This window comes from Nansenia antarctica (genome assembly GCF_963989245.1).
Source record: "Nansenia antarctica genome assembly, chromosome: 1".
Classification (NCBI taxonomy): domain Eukaryota; kingdom Metazoa; phylum Chordata; class Actinopteri; order Argentiniformes; family Microstomatidae; genus Nansenia; species Nansenia antarctica.
Window position 1 is genome coordinate 1,952,088 of NC_137674.1, and position 15,000 is coordinate 1,967,087.

Sequence of the window (15,000 nt, forward strand, 5' to 3'; positions counted from 1 at the left end):
GGCTCTGGCTGTTGCTCATCTCCCACGGTGGGCTCGTCAGCCTCCCCCGCAACCCTAATGTTGTTCTCTTCATTTGTTGTAATATTCTTGAAAAAATTTGAAATTCGAGGAACATGATGTAAAATATCAGATTGTTTTGCTTCTTTTGCTTTTTTTATCTTTCGTTTAGCTGCTCCACTTAATGTGTGACGGTGCTCCATTTTTACCTGTGCGTTGTCAGTCTCAAGTTCTTTGTTAATGACATTGACCTCGTGACCACGTGACATTGACCTCGTGACCTGTCCCCCAGTACACAAAGTGACAGCGCCCTCTAGTGTCTAGTTTCTATAGCCTACTCATTAATCCAATGGGAATGTAGCCTGTATTCGCATTAGAATCTGAGTAGGCTATAGAAACTATGTAGCCCACACAAGCTTCTCTTTTTTTTGCAAGACGTGGGCCCCTATAAAATTGTTCAAAATAGTATATTCAAAAGTATATTCAAAATATTTTTTTTACGTTCATATAAGGAATCTCATTTGTCCCAGTTACAGTAGGACATTTTCTACCGGCATCCCTGCGACAAGAAATGCAAAGGGCCCCCTGATCTCTGGGGCCCCTGGGCCTGGGCCCGGTAGGCCCGTTCAGTAATATGTCTTTGTGTGTGTGTGTGTGTGTGTGTGTGCGTGCGTGCGTGTGTACGTGTGTGTGTGTGTGTGTGTGTGCGCGTGTGTGTGTGTGTGTGTGTGTGTGTGTGTGTGCGCGTGCGTGCGTGCGTGTACATATGTGTCTCTGTGTGATTGCTTCCTGTGCAGTCCCTATGTTTAAGGGTATGCTGACTCTAGCTTGTCTGTAAAAAGAGATGATTATCAACTATGTTATGTTTGCTTTTACATTCTACATTCTTGGAAGACTCCTAATTGTTTACAATCGTCACTCATACCCCTGCCTGTTTTAGCCACGTGGTGCAGACACTGCAGTGGTACTGCCGTCTCTTTGAAACGTCTCTCTCTCTCTCTCTCTCTCTCTCTCTCTCTCTCTCTCTCTCTCTCTCTGTCTCTCTCTCTCTCTCTCTCTCTCTCTCTCTCTCTCTTCCTGAAAGAGTAGCAGAGCCTCCACGCTGTTAACACAGCCTGAGCTCCGGTGCACAGAAGCAGCATAAAGTAGCTCACAGAGGAGCAGAGAAACGGTGGGTTAGGCAGGGACAGTCCTTACTGTAGACAGTCTGTAATCAGTAACACAGGCCTGCGTACCTGAATCCCCATTGAGTTAGAATCATGGAAGCAGAACAGAATACTGTATATCTAGGCTGTGAATGACAAAAACATCTCTTCACTAGTTTGCATTGAAATGAATGAATGAATGAATGAATGAATGAATGAATGAATGAATGGAATGAATGAATGAATGGTCTTTATTGTCATTGCTACAGTACAGGTACCAAACAACGAAATTTAGGATTGTGTGTTTAGAGTGAGACAATGACTTTTGTCGTTCTGGAGACTTGGCTTGACTGGACACAGGGAGAGTTACCAGCTGAGTGGTTTAATTGAAAGTCAGTCATGCATTTTATGAGTGTCGTGTAGGCCTACCATCTTTTTAGTTCGGGCACTGCAGTAGATGCTCTGGTCTAGCTCGAGTCTACGTATCCTGCCATTTAGAAGAGATCATTATTTTTTGTCAGGTCCCCAGGGGTAAGTTATTCATGGACGGGGGGGGCTGGTAGAGGGAGATATGTTCCCCTCAATTTGTGCCCGTGTTTGAAGTGCTTTGTTTGGGACCCTGGTGCCGGGGTCGGGGCGGTGGGGGCTGTGAATAAGGCCATACATATTCATAAGAGGGAGGTTCTTCTCGGATTCCTTGTTATGTCTGTGTGGTGTTTTGAACAGTACTACACTCCCCCACTAATACTCTCTCTCTCTCTCTCTCTCTCTCTCTCTCTCTCTCTCTCTCTCACACACACACACACACACACACCCTTTCCTCAGAGGGACTATTTAGAGGATTAAAGTCCTTTGATATTCATTGTGGCTCATGCCACTCCTGAACTCACTCGCTTGGATGTGAGATCCAGACACGTGTGTGTGTGTGTGTGTGTGTGTTGGTGGGCGGGGAGGGCGGGCGGGGGGGCTGAGACACATCTGGGACCCAGGCCTGTGGGAGGAGTGCCAGTGTTGAGGAGAGATGACTGCTTATTATATCTTATATCTGAGGTTTTCTCAGACACACGATAGGGGTGTTTCCCTGTTTTTCCTCCACAAAGTACACCGTTTTTTCAGTCTCAGAGTTAAATAATAATAATAATAACTTTTATTTGTATAGCACTTTTCCTGCAAACGTTGCAGCTCAAAGTGCTCCAATCATTATATAATTATGTAGTCATTTAAAGGCAATATTAAAAAGATGACTTACAGAAAACAAAGGGGGGGGGGTGAACATAGGGTTTCAAAATATAGAAAAACTGAAATATATATTTTGTGTATTGTATGTACCAATACATTTGACTGTTTTTCATTTTTAAAAAGTAGCTAATCTAGCCAGGAGGAAATGAAAGCTTATGTGCCTTGAACCATGGGAAGTAGGCTTTCCTGTCCACCCTCCATCAATAACTCTACTGTTATTTACCAAAAGGGCTGAGCGCACGTGTGGCGGGAACATCTGTCCTCAGGGGACTCTCCTCCAGCTCCCTCCTGTGCATCGGCTAAAACCTGCATTAGTGCTAACACAGGGGTTTCCTTAGGGGCTAACACAGGGGCTAACACAGGGGTTTCCTTAAAAGGGTGGGGTTGGGGGTGTGGGTGGGGGTGTGGGTGTGGGGGTGTGGGTGTGGGTGGGGGTGTGGGGGTGGGTGTGGGGGTGTGGGTGTGGGTGTGGGTGGGGGTGGGGGTGTGGGTGGGGGTGTGGGTGTGGGTGTGGGTGGGGGTGTGGGTGGGGGTGGGTGTGGGGGTGTGTGGGGGTGTGGGTGGGGGTGGGTGTGGGGGTGTGGGTGGGGGTGGGTGTGGGGGTGTGGGTGGGTGTGGGTGTGGGGGTGGGTGTGGGGGTGTGGGTGGGGGTGGGTGTGGGGGTGGGTCGGTCAGGGCAGAAAGCAGCCCTCTGCCTCTGCCCCTACTCTCTGTGAGCTTAATAATAATAATAATAATAATAATAATAATAATAATAATAATAACAACTTGGTTTTATATAGAGCCTTTCTCAAACCCAAGGACACTTTACAGATTTTACAGACAGAAAGTCAGACAGACAGAACAAAAAAAAAGAAGAAAAAACAAAAAAAAGACAGCGACAGTGACAAAACTAGACTAGGGGCCAAAGGCCTTGGTGAACAGATGAGTTTTGAGGGCTGATTTGAAGGTGTCCAGGCCAGGGTAGGGGCATTGCGGATCACTGTGGGGAGAGAGTTCCAGAGGGTGGGAGCTTGGATTGGGGGTGCTCAGTGCTCTGTGTGCAGTGTTCCCCCTCCATCATGACTAGATATATTTCCTCTCTGTTTCCTGTATCAGGCTGACAAAGCAGTGCAGGCTAGCCTCGGTGTCATGTCTGTCTTTACTAGGTCCTCCTCAGACGAGCCCTCCGTCGGCGCTTCCAGTCATCCCGATCCTCCGTACATCTGGCTAGCTCGCCGGTTACTTTCCGCTCCTGCATCTTTCTTGAGTACGTCCACCGTCCACCGTATGTTAGTGTGGGACGCCCTTGTGATCGATCGCCAGTGTGCTGGCTCCCACAGAACCAGTTTGCTGGCTGGCAGCTCCTGGTGTCTCTGGCAGTGACCCGCCAGCCTCATTCTCCTGTCTCATCTGCCCTTTCATCCTCTGGTTGATGAGGCAGAGACAACAGAGCTCACAGTCACATCCACAATAGAGTCAGAAATCACCACAGACAGACAGCCAGACAGTGAGTGAGTGTATTCTCTCACTGATAGTATGTTACTTGTAGTGATAATATAGAGTACCTGTGCTGCCACTGCTGTGTATTCACTATGACTGAGTTATAATGGCCACAGCGGGGACGTACTCTAGCCCTTAGTTACAGAAGGTGTAATTCATCAGTGCTGAAGTGCCATGTCACATTAGAGTGCTGAGCCTTCACCGGTGCTGTAAGGCTCCAGTCGATCTCTCTGTGGTCCAAGGCCTTTGTCATTGAGGCTTGACTCATTGATCTTCTGTCTGTTATGAAACTGGGGACACAGAGGGGTCAGACAGCTAGACCCTCCGACTGTACCTCCACCCCTCCCTACCTCCCTCCCTCCTACCTCCCTCCCTCCCTCTCTCCCTCCCTCCTACCTCCCAACCTTCCCCTTCCCCCCTCCCACCTCCCTCCCTCCCTACCTCCCTCTCTCCTACCTCCCAACCTTCCACTTCCCCCCTCCCACCTCTCTCCCTCCCTACCTCCCTCTCTCCTACCTCCCAACCTTCCCCTTCCCCCTCCCTCCTCCCTACCTCCCTACCTCCCTCTCTCCTACCTCCCAACCTTCCCCTTCCCCCTCCCTCCTCCCTACCTCCTTCCCTCCTTCCCTCCCTCCCTCCCAACCTTCCCCCCTCCCACCTCACTACCTCCGTAACTCTTTATCTCGTCTCCAATATCCTCACATCTTGTGTTCCAGTGCACGGGGAGCCTCTCTAGGTGTGAGCGTTGACACAGGTAGCCGTCCATTTATCTAATAAGGGTCGCCATAGATTCCGAAATATGTCCTCTCTGTTAGTACATGAATAGCAACGTCAGCGTTTGGCTAACAGTGTGTGCAGAGGGAAATTGCCTGCCCCTCATATTTATTGATTGAAGGATTAACAACCACTGATCCAAAGATAGCAAGCAATGGATCTGGTGCCATAGTTTTATAGCCAATCATTTTACAGTTTGTCACTACCTGGGCCTGTAAGAGAACACAGTAAAAAGAAACTGAACTCTTAATGCCTGGTTCATGGCGAAGGATGCAGTTGAGTGTGTTGTGCTCGGGCATACACTCATAATGTGCTATATGAGTCCTAATAAAATCCCTATTCTGGAGGTACCTATACAAATTATCTGATGGTACACATAGACCATAATATCTGTTGGAATTGCTGGAAAGACCCTAGCTTTCCCTCAACATACAAGTCTTTTATTGTGACAGTATCTTTGCCTGTCCAATTAGAAGAGGCAGGAAGGAAAGGCAGGAAGGAAAGGCAGGAAGTGAGTCATGATTGTGGCATATTGGACTGTAAGTAGACCTTAGGCAGGCTGAGGAAAGATTGAATTTGTTTGACATTTGACATTTCCAATCGCTCCCTATCTTATTTCTAAATCAGATTAATGTTCGCCGGATATAGAAAGGTAACCACATAAGGTCATCAATAATCCAATGTGTCTCATTATCGTAGATGATCGATTGGTCATGAGACTATTTCTGTACCCTCAGTCATTCTTATTATAGCATCTCAGTAATGATCCATCACAGCAGAGAAAGAGCAGGGCTCCTTTCATGTTCCTGCTGTGTGTGTGAGTGTGTGTGAGTGTGTGTGAGTGTGTGTGAGTGTGAGTGTGTGTGTGTGTGTGTGTGTGTGTGTGTGTGTGTGTGAGTGTGTGTGTGTGTGTGTGTGTGTGTGTGTGTGTGTGTGAGTGTGTGAGTGTGTGTGTGTCTCTGTGTGTGTGTGTGTGTGTGTGTGTGTGTGTGTGTGTGTGTATGTGAGTGTGTGTGTGTGTGTGTGTGTGAGTGTGTGTGAGTGTGTGTGAGTGTGTGTGTGTGTGTGTGAGTGTGTGTGTATGTATGTGTGTATGTGTGAGTGTGTGTGTGTGTGTGTGAGTGTGTGTGTGTGTGAGTGTGTGTGTGTGTGTATGTATGTGAGTGTGTGTGTGTGTGTGTATGTATTGTGAGTGTGTGTGTGTGTGTGTGTGTGTGTGTCTGGGCTCTCAGCGGTTGGTCCTTATCCATGGCCCCATGTGGAGGAGTCACTGATAGGGCATCTGCCTGCCTCTCTCCTGCGTCGATACAACCAGGGGCTAACGCTGAGAACGATCAATAAACCATAACTTATGTATGTCATTTCATTCAGCTGTTCATGTGTGACAGCAGCTGGTGAAACTGGGAACAAGTCGCCAACCAATCAGAATGTTCAGACTCGCAATGGATTCAGTGAGTAATCCCCACTGCTTTACACTAACTAGGAAGTAGTGTAGGATTACTCACCGAATCCATTGCATTGCAATATTTTGGCTTGGCTAGCGTGATATGTTGATATTACAGTTGTTTACTGGTAATAATATGCATCTTTGTTTTTATTCCAGTGGCCCATGCACAGGACACACACCACGCCTCCACAGAGAAGCCCTTGATCCAGTGCTACAAGTGCGGGGAGCCATGTAAGGGTGAGGTGCTGCGAGTCCAGTCCAAGCACTTCCATCTCAAGTGCTTCACCTGTAAAGGTAACAGTGTTTAACCCTGCTCTCCTCAGTACTCTCACAGTGGGTCCAGGTCCTCTAGTCTTGAGAGGCTCTTGCTGGTACTCAGTTCACACTCAGTTAGCTCATTCTGTTGTCTTAATCACAATTACTGAGGTATCCAGATAGTTCACACTAGAACAGCCATGGGTGGGGTCATTAACACTAGAACAGCCATGGGTGGGTTCATTAACACTAGAACAGCCATGGGTGGGGTCATTAACACTAGAACAGCCATGGGTGGGGTCATTAACACTAGAACAGCCATGGGTGGGGTCATTAACACCAGAACAGCCATGGGTGGGGTCATTTGACCCTGTGAGTAATTTTTCTTTTTATATCTTTGCACTCGATCAAATTTCAGGACCCTCCTTTCATGACTTGTCCTAGATATGTGCGTTCTACCAGCCAGTATCATTACATTTTAAAAATCCCATGAGGATAAGCTAGTATAAAGGTATTTCGCAGTGTTTCTGTGTAGGAGGCAGGCTTATTTACAAGACGCACCAACTAGTGGTCTTTGTGTGTAAACCTTCAGGGGTTACAGTGAATCTCTCACTGTTTTCAAGTTCTCCCATTCCAGATGAACCTCTCTGACATCGTCTCATTGGCCCTTAACCACCCACAGAGACGCCTGCCAGCGAGCAGACTGACAGACTAAGAGACTCCTGTTGGCTGAACCTCTGTTTATGGTCATGGAAGCTAATCTCTTACTGGAGGACCGTTTTAGATTTGGCTTCTCTTCAAAGGCCCCAGAATAACACTTCCTCCCATACTGAGATTAGGCCCTAATTCTGTCCTCTCCAAGCGTCGCGGCGTTGCATATTTATATACCTGTGGAGTGAGTTTCCCACATCGTAAGTTGCTACTCACATCTCTACGACTCACCACGACACTACAGCAACTCCAGCTGTTGAGCTGAGTGTAACTGCACTTCTGGATGTTTGCAGACAAACCAAGCCATTTTCAGTTTTCATAAAGCATGTTGGGTATCATGCAAACACTCAGGAGATTAAGAACTAATCCTGTCTTCCCCGAGCCCTAATACAATTAGAGCATATTCTCTCTCTGAGGCTCATTCCCTCCCAGGATTGATTGTGAGACGTTGCATAAGGATGATTAGGCTAGAGTTATAGTCATCTCTAGTTATCTCTAGTTATCAAACTGTTCTCACCCTCAGATGTCCTTTTTTCCAAAACAGTATCACACTTCATCACGCGTTTGTTCTGGCACAATATGCTGTATAGCACATGACTCATACTGTAGGGCAATTGTTTGGCTTTTTTCTTTTATTGTCTGAACTGCCAAAACGCTGGTCTTGTACATGAAATGGGTGCCACAGTATTTCGCTCACATGTTTCTTTGAAAAACAACTTTCTGCATACTAATGCATACTGCTTTCAGCGTCTTTGAGCCCCGGAAAAGCGCTATATAAATACAAGGAATTATTATTATTATTATTATTATTATTATTATTATTATTATACTAACATACTAATATGTTAATACTATGATATGTAAGATGATGGGCATAGTGTGACAGTGACAGATCTGTCACCAGAGGTATGCATATGATTCTAGATATCTGATTTCAACAGATCAGAGTGTCCTCCCTTATAATAACAATGGTTCAAAAATAGGATGTCTTCCTTTCTTAGTCTTTCATGTCCACCGTAGTAGACGGCAAGGTTGTCTGTTGAATGTGAGGAAACGTAGGCAAAAAGGCCCCACAATGCAACAGGGGGTGGCAGGAAACCCTCAAGGCCGCTTCTTTCTGCGACACTTTAAATGAATGTGCAATAACACTATGTGCAATAACACTATGTGCAATAAGACTATGTGCAATAAGACTATGTGCAATATGACAACCCTCGTGTACATAAGGTTCAGAGATAGGAAATGTTAGGATATTTATAGCATAGCATAGAGTACAGCACAGTGTTGTATTTGTATAGTATAGTAGTATAGTGTACATAGCCTTTATTTATGTAAACCAGCTCTTTTCCCTTCTTGTTTTTTAGTATTATTATGTTTTTCCAAGCACCAGGGGAGCCCCCCCCCCTCCTAAATTTCATTGTATGGTACCTGTACTGTATTAATGACAATAAAGACCATTCATTCATCATTCATTCTTTCACCAGACGCTTGTCTCCAAGTTCTGCTATTGTCAGCTCAGGGACGTTGATGTTCTGTAATCAGCTTTGCTAATTCAACACACAGTACAATACCTTCTGTGGAGGGTCCTTCAGATTCACGTGTTCATATCATTCTATAAAAGGAGGTTAACAATGTTGTACTTGTTCAGAGAAACTCAAATCAATATTCCATTAAGAACATGTTTCTGTCGCATTGGCATTTTGGTTTTCGATGCACACAGTAAAAGCCCACAGTAACACACACACACACACACACACACACACACACACACACACACACACACACAAACGCACATTTTCTCACTCATGCATAGACAAATGATTGGATGGATGTCTGTAATCAATAGATAGCTGGCTAGCACTAGAACAGCCGTGCCTATTTTACCTACTAGTCTAGTAGAGCCGCCTTGGGGGTCTAACATACCCCCTTTTTAGAATGTAAATCTGCTATTTACACACAAAGACCACTAGTTGGCACGTCTTGTAAATTAGCCTGCCTCCTATACAGAAAAACTGCAAAATAGCTTTATACTAGCTTATCCTGATGTGATTTTGAAAATGTAAGGATACTGGGTGGTAGAACGCACATATCTAGGAAAAGTCATTAAAAGGAGGGTCCTGAAATTTGATGGAGTGCAAAGATAGAACTTTATTTTACTCGCAGGGGTCACCGTGACCCCATCGTGGCTCTTCTAGTGCTAGGTGAGCAGACAGACTGAGTGGTTCTGGTTTTCTCCCATGCAGCGTGCGGCTGCGACCTGGCTCAAGGAGGTTTCTTCATGAAGAATGGGGACTACCTGTGTACCCTGGACTACCAGCGCATGCACGGGACACGCTGTAACGGCTGCGGGGACTTTGTGGAGGGGGAGGTGGTCACGGCCCTGGGGAAGACCTACCACCCCGCCTGCTTCGTCTGCACCATCTGCAAGTAAGAGACCCACCCAGACACCTCACTGCATGTGGTTCATATGTGTCACTAACACGGCGCAGAGCGAGTGACCAAAAAAGGGAGACAAGTCGAGGGTAAAGGAAATAATCTATATTTTATTATCAACTAAAGACTAAATAAGCAGAATAGAAATGAGATGTGATAGTCAGCATCATCAGCAGTGTAGGGTGTGGGTGAGTGATCTGTATGTGTGTGGAATGTTGTAAAGTGTGAACATAAGAAAAAAGGTCCGCCACAAACAAAGGGTGAAAAAGTATGCTTCCTGTATGGAGAGAGACTGGTGTGACCAGCACAGCCTGAATTCATAGCTTTCAGTCACGTGGTTTCTTCCCTAGCAACCACCAACCTGACGGGCAAAAAGGATCATAGCAACATCGCGCAACATGGCGAGTGGACGCAATTTACCGGCTGCCGACTATTTTGACCACCTCACCCATGAAGAACTAGCAAGATACACGGAAAAGCTACACATATTGGGCACTTGCGACCCATATTTAGCCCCCGCGGCTGTGTTTGAACCACTAAATGCAGCTAAGTCCCTGCCTGATCTCGTGTTCGGTGACATCTGGACATATCTGGTGGAGAATCCATCCCCATTTAAGCCAACTGTACATGCCCCAGTATCGAGCTTTATCAGACAAAGAACTACAGGCAAAGAGTGAAGAGATCTTTACAGGGTTGAGTTTGACAGAAGAACAGGTAGGCTACATTTAGGCCACATCAGTCAGTAAATTTGGTCAGAAAAAACTGAACAAACCTTGACATGTCTTCATTCATTCTATGGTATACACAGCACAAAGGACAAACATGTTCAGATGTTAATATTTAATAAAACAATAAAAATTAAAATAAAACAAACTTTCAGTACATGTTCAGTTTTTTTATTTCATTAAATGTACATAAGAATATGAAGTTTTTCCAAATGAAATGTACACATTTGTGATGAGGCATACAAAGAAATCTTCTACGGTGTGCGGGACATCCTATTTCCTAGTTTATTTTATTCACCCAGCACCCGTCGATGTGCGTACCATATACAGCTTTATCCATGTAGGTACTAACCCAAAGGAACAATAGAGGGAGCAACATTTATCAGAGCGCAGCACACTTGCACTATCTTGTCTAGAGGTGTAAGAGCATGAGGATGTTCAGCTTCACACATTTGAATTCCAATTCTACTCTGAAGGATGGTGTATCTATTTCGGGCCTCACCAATGACCCTCTCCACGTGGATTCTGACAGATGCAAGCCCTCGTGTGGACTCCAACTCTACTGGACTCAGTTGCTTTTTGCCCCTTGTAAATGCTGGGATCTTAAGTTGTGCATTGAAAAGACCAACTGAATCTGCTACATCAAATCCTCGATCTGCCAATATAACATCCCCTGGGTTAAGTTTATCCAAAAACCCACATCTTTCAGTCAGGTGTTTGTCGGATGTTCTACCACCCCATCCCTTAGATATAAAAGAAACAGTTCCTTGTGGTGTGATACCAATAAGATATTTTATGGTATGGTTGTGTTTGTAATTTGAATATGTCTGTGCTCTTGCTCTTGGGTCTCCAGGCTTTTCAATAAATATCTCGAAGCAGTCAATTATACAAGCACATCTACGAAAGACCTGTCTAAATACCATAGGCATTGACAGCAATAGTTCATTTCTATTTGGCCAAAACACAAGTGCTGGAACAAGCTTGGCATTCAATGCATCAATGGTGTTTCTAAATGTTCTGCTAGCAGTTGGAACGGAGACTCTAAAGATGCAGCTAAGCAATGCAAGGGGCAGGTTCATTTTGAGTCTCATAAGGGTTAAGACAAGTTGTTGGAAAGGAGAGAGGATTGTACCAGTTGGTAACAGGGAGAAGACAAACATATAAACAACGTGTAATTTGGCATAGGTGGGCATTCCAGTCATTGTTATCACTTTTTCATCATCATTTTCTAAGGTGGCTTCATCAAATGTACTTAATTTGATCATGTCCTTCAGCCGACGGTTCTCTTCCCTAAGGTACTTGCATTCCCTCTCCAGTCTTGCAACATTATCCTTGCACCTGTTGTTGTTACACTGCTCAGCCTCAGGAGCAGGTAGCTCTGGCTCCATGTCAGGTAGGCTTTGATCTGTCAGTGCTGGGGCAACTGCATCTTGCTGCTTCTCCTCACGCTTTTTCATAATTTTGTTGTGCTGCTCGTACCTGTCCATTGCTTTCTCCCTTTTCCTCTTCTTGTTGGGTGATGTGTGCGAGAACACTGATGGAACCCAGTCAGGAGACAAAGGGTCGTCAGATTTGAAACCTATGAATCAAGGCGATAATAACGTTACGGCATTAGTAGCTAATGCTAACGTTAGCAACCTTTTGGCAAGCCACCTAAACAAACCATGCAGAAATGATGAACGTTAGCTATGTACAGATAATGGCTAAATGCTTTGCAATTGTAGCGAATTATATTAACATTACTTTAGCTAACTTACCTTTGATGAAATGTTCGCTGCACAGACGTGTGTGCTTTGATGGCACCCATTCTTTCTGTCCCGCTCCTGGTACACTTCGTTTGATGGCATTAATCCACACATTTCTCCTCTCTTTATTTTCTTTTTCACTCGGTAACCTATAAAGACACAACCCAGGCCTATCTCCTCGCCGGTTTGTACACCCGATTGCACAGCAACTATCTGGCATGATTGTTTTCTAACCAATGCTACTGTGTTTCCTGGTGCTCTGCAGCTTCACAGGCAGTGCCTTTTGCCCGTCAGGTGGGCGTTTCCACTATGCTGTGACGACACATGAAAGCTATGAATAGGCACAGGCACAGGTGTGCTGCATCAACCAATCAGGCCTCCTCTCCCCACTGCCATCCTGCAACACAGAATCAGAATAAGGCCCTGTCCACACCTATACGTTTTTTTGATAAACGTGGATTTTTATATTCGTTTTGGGGGGTTCGTCCACGCAAACGAGTTTTTGCCCTCTGAAAACGAAGATGTTTAAAAAACGCCTGCCAGAGTGAAGATGTTTAAAAACGCTGTATATTCGCCGTATATTTTTGACGTTTGGACGAGATAGACGGAGCTTTTTGTATTCGTCACGTCATCATGCGCGTAGATTTCTATGATCATGCACACTGCAGCTGTTTGCTGTTCCCTCCAACGTCATATCCTGGCACCAGTAACTACTATGTTTACAACAGGCAACGGTGTTCGAGGCTACACAAGCGAGGAAAATGGATGTGAACAAAGTGCTTCTAGTTCTTTCACTGTTAACTGGACTTTTAACCTGTTTACAGATAAATGCACAGTTAATGATCGAGAACATTGAGAGACAGAGGCGTCTGATTGGCCAGCGGGGCTATGGGGATAATATTATTTCGCCGACTACTGGTGTGGAATGCTCAATGACAGCATTTATTTTGCGTTCATGCGTATGCATGTGGACACAGACATTGTTTATAAACATGCTGGTGTCGACGTTAATATTTTTATATACGAAAAACGTTTATCAAAAAAACGTATAGGTGTGGACAGGGCCTAAGACATCAGTGGAGGGAGGAGGCCGTCACAATAGTTAATAACATAACTGTATTTTAGTCATTCTTTATTTATTGAATACCATAACTGAATCTACCATGTTACCTGTTACATTCTGCATCACCGGCTTAAACAAGGTCAATATCTCCACACTTCAACAACGCTGACAACCGTCCACCTCATCATAACACTGTTATCCTCTGCACACTCAGCCTGGCATACTGTAGGTGCACTTATTAAATTAGATTAGATTAGATTAGATTCAACTGTATTGTCATCGCAGAGTACAAGTACAAAACAACGAAATGCAGTTTAGCATCCAACCAGAAGTGCAAATAGTGATATAAGGGCATGATATGAATAGAACAAGAATGGTAGTGATAGGTAACTATGTAATACAGTATGTGCAGAGGTAGTATTGTAAACATCAGTATACTTTAGAGGTAGTTATGGGCAATATACAGTTATGGGCTATATACAGTTATAAGCTATGTACAGTGAGGTAGTTTATGTACAGTATCTAATGTGCAGAAGTATAAAAGAAGCTATGTCAGGAGACATGTGCAATGTGCAATACGCAGTAGTTCAAAGGTAGTAATATAGTATGTATAAGGTAGGCATAGTATGTGACCTATGCCACAGTATCTGTCCGGTTACTGACCGACCGTTGGTGTCCCCCCACAGACGACCGTTTCCAGCCGGCGACAGGGTCACCTTCAACGGGAAGGACTGCCTGTGTCAGTACTGCATCCAGCCTACGTCCCCGGGACCTAAGGACATCATCGGCTCCAGCAGTGAGCAAACATACTCAAATACATTGGCTTAAATGTTTCCACTGTAATGAGACAAAAAAGCACTGAATTGTACATTGTGTCGTAAACTCTAGTGACGCCCAGTGTGAAGTATTTCAGTATACATTAATTAACTCAACTGTACTTTCCGATGATGCTTCTGTCACAGTAGCTCAGTCATGCTTCCACAGTGAGTGTTAAGCCCCTTTCACACATACGTAGTTCCCTGTAAATTGCATGGAATCTCGACCTGTGTCAGCCGGGCATTTTCACTGTTCACACATGACCCAATTAGCCAGCAATTGCCTGGCTGCTCCCTTTCACACATATGGCTACGACCCGGGTCTTGAATCACGCAGAGACTGCCGTATACCATATGTACTTACTCTAACACCAGTTCCCTGTGTTGACTGTGGTGATGGGAGATCGCTGTTAATCAGTCTTCTCTCCCCCCCTCCTCCCTCCAGTCTCCAGGCTCCAGTAGGACTAGCCATGTTCCTTTTATGAATAACATGAAGACAGGCAGTGGTAAAATATGCATGACTGTGCATTTCCACTGGAACAAGGGCGTCTGCAGCTCCTGTACCTCTCCTCTCCTCTCCTCTCCTCCTCCTCTCCTCTCCTCTCCTCCTCCTCTCCTCTCCTCCTCTCCTCACCTCTCCTCTCCTCTCCTCTCCTCTCCTCTTCTCTCCTCTCCTCTCCTCTCCTCTCCTCTCCTCTCCTCTCCTCTCCTCCTCCTCTCCTCCTCCTCTCCTCCTCCTCTCCTCCCCTCCCCTTCTCTCCTCTCCTCTCCTCCTCTCCTCCTCCTCTCCTCTCCTCTCCTCTCCTCTCCTCTCCTCTCCTCTCCTCTCCTCTCCTCTCCTCTCCTCTCCTCTCCTCTACTCTACTCTCTGTGTTGCTGGTTAAACAGCATTTACCCAAGGTCACCCACCTATAAATAAGGCATTCTGAGTCCCCTCACGCCATTTTCTCAACCTCTTTATGCCTTACATGCGATCCCCAGGGGCTGCAGAAAGCTTTGTTTGATCTGTCTCTTCCTCTATCTAATGAAGGAGAGATTAGGGAAGGATGATTTTTTTCATTTGTAGAAAAGACTGGCTATGTTTCTTTTTTTGTCATCATCTTCTTAGGCGCCACAGTGAGTGTGTGTGTGTGTGTGTGTGTGTGTGTGTGTATGTGTGTGTGTGTGTG

At 45.4% G+C, this 15,000-nt stretch overlaps 1 protein-coding gene across 1 annotated transcript in view; it reads left to right on the forward strand.

Moving 5' to 3' along the window:
• ablim1a (actin binding LIM protein 1a) overlaps window positions 1-15,000 on the forward strand; it is a gene marked incomplete at both ends in the record, with an annotated part of 45,381 nt that overhangs the window by 9,718 nt on the left and 20,663 nt on the right. The window contains 3 exons of the mRNA XM_080529607.1: window positions 6,241-6,378; window positions 9,294-9,477; window positions 13,703-13,812. Coding sequence (XP_080385733.1) covers window positions 6,241-6,378; window positions 9,294-9,477; window positions 13,703-13,812 — 432 coding nt within the window. The remainder of the gene's footprint in view (window positions 1-6,240; window positions 6,379-9,293; window positions 9,478-13,702; window positions 13,813-15,000) is intronic.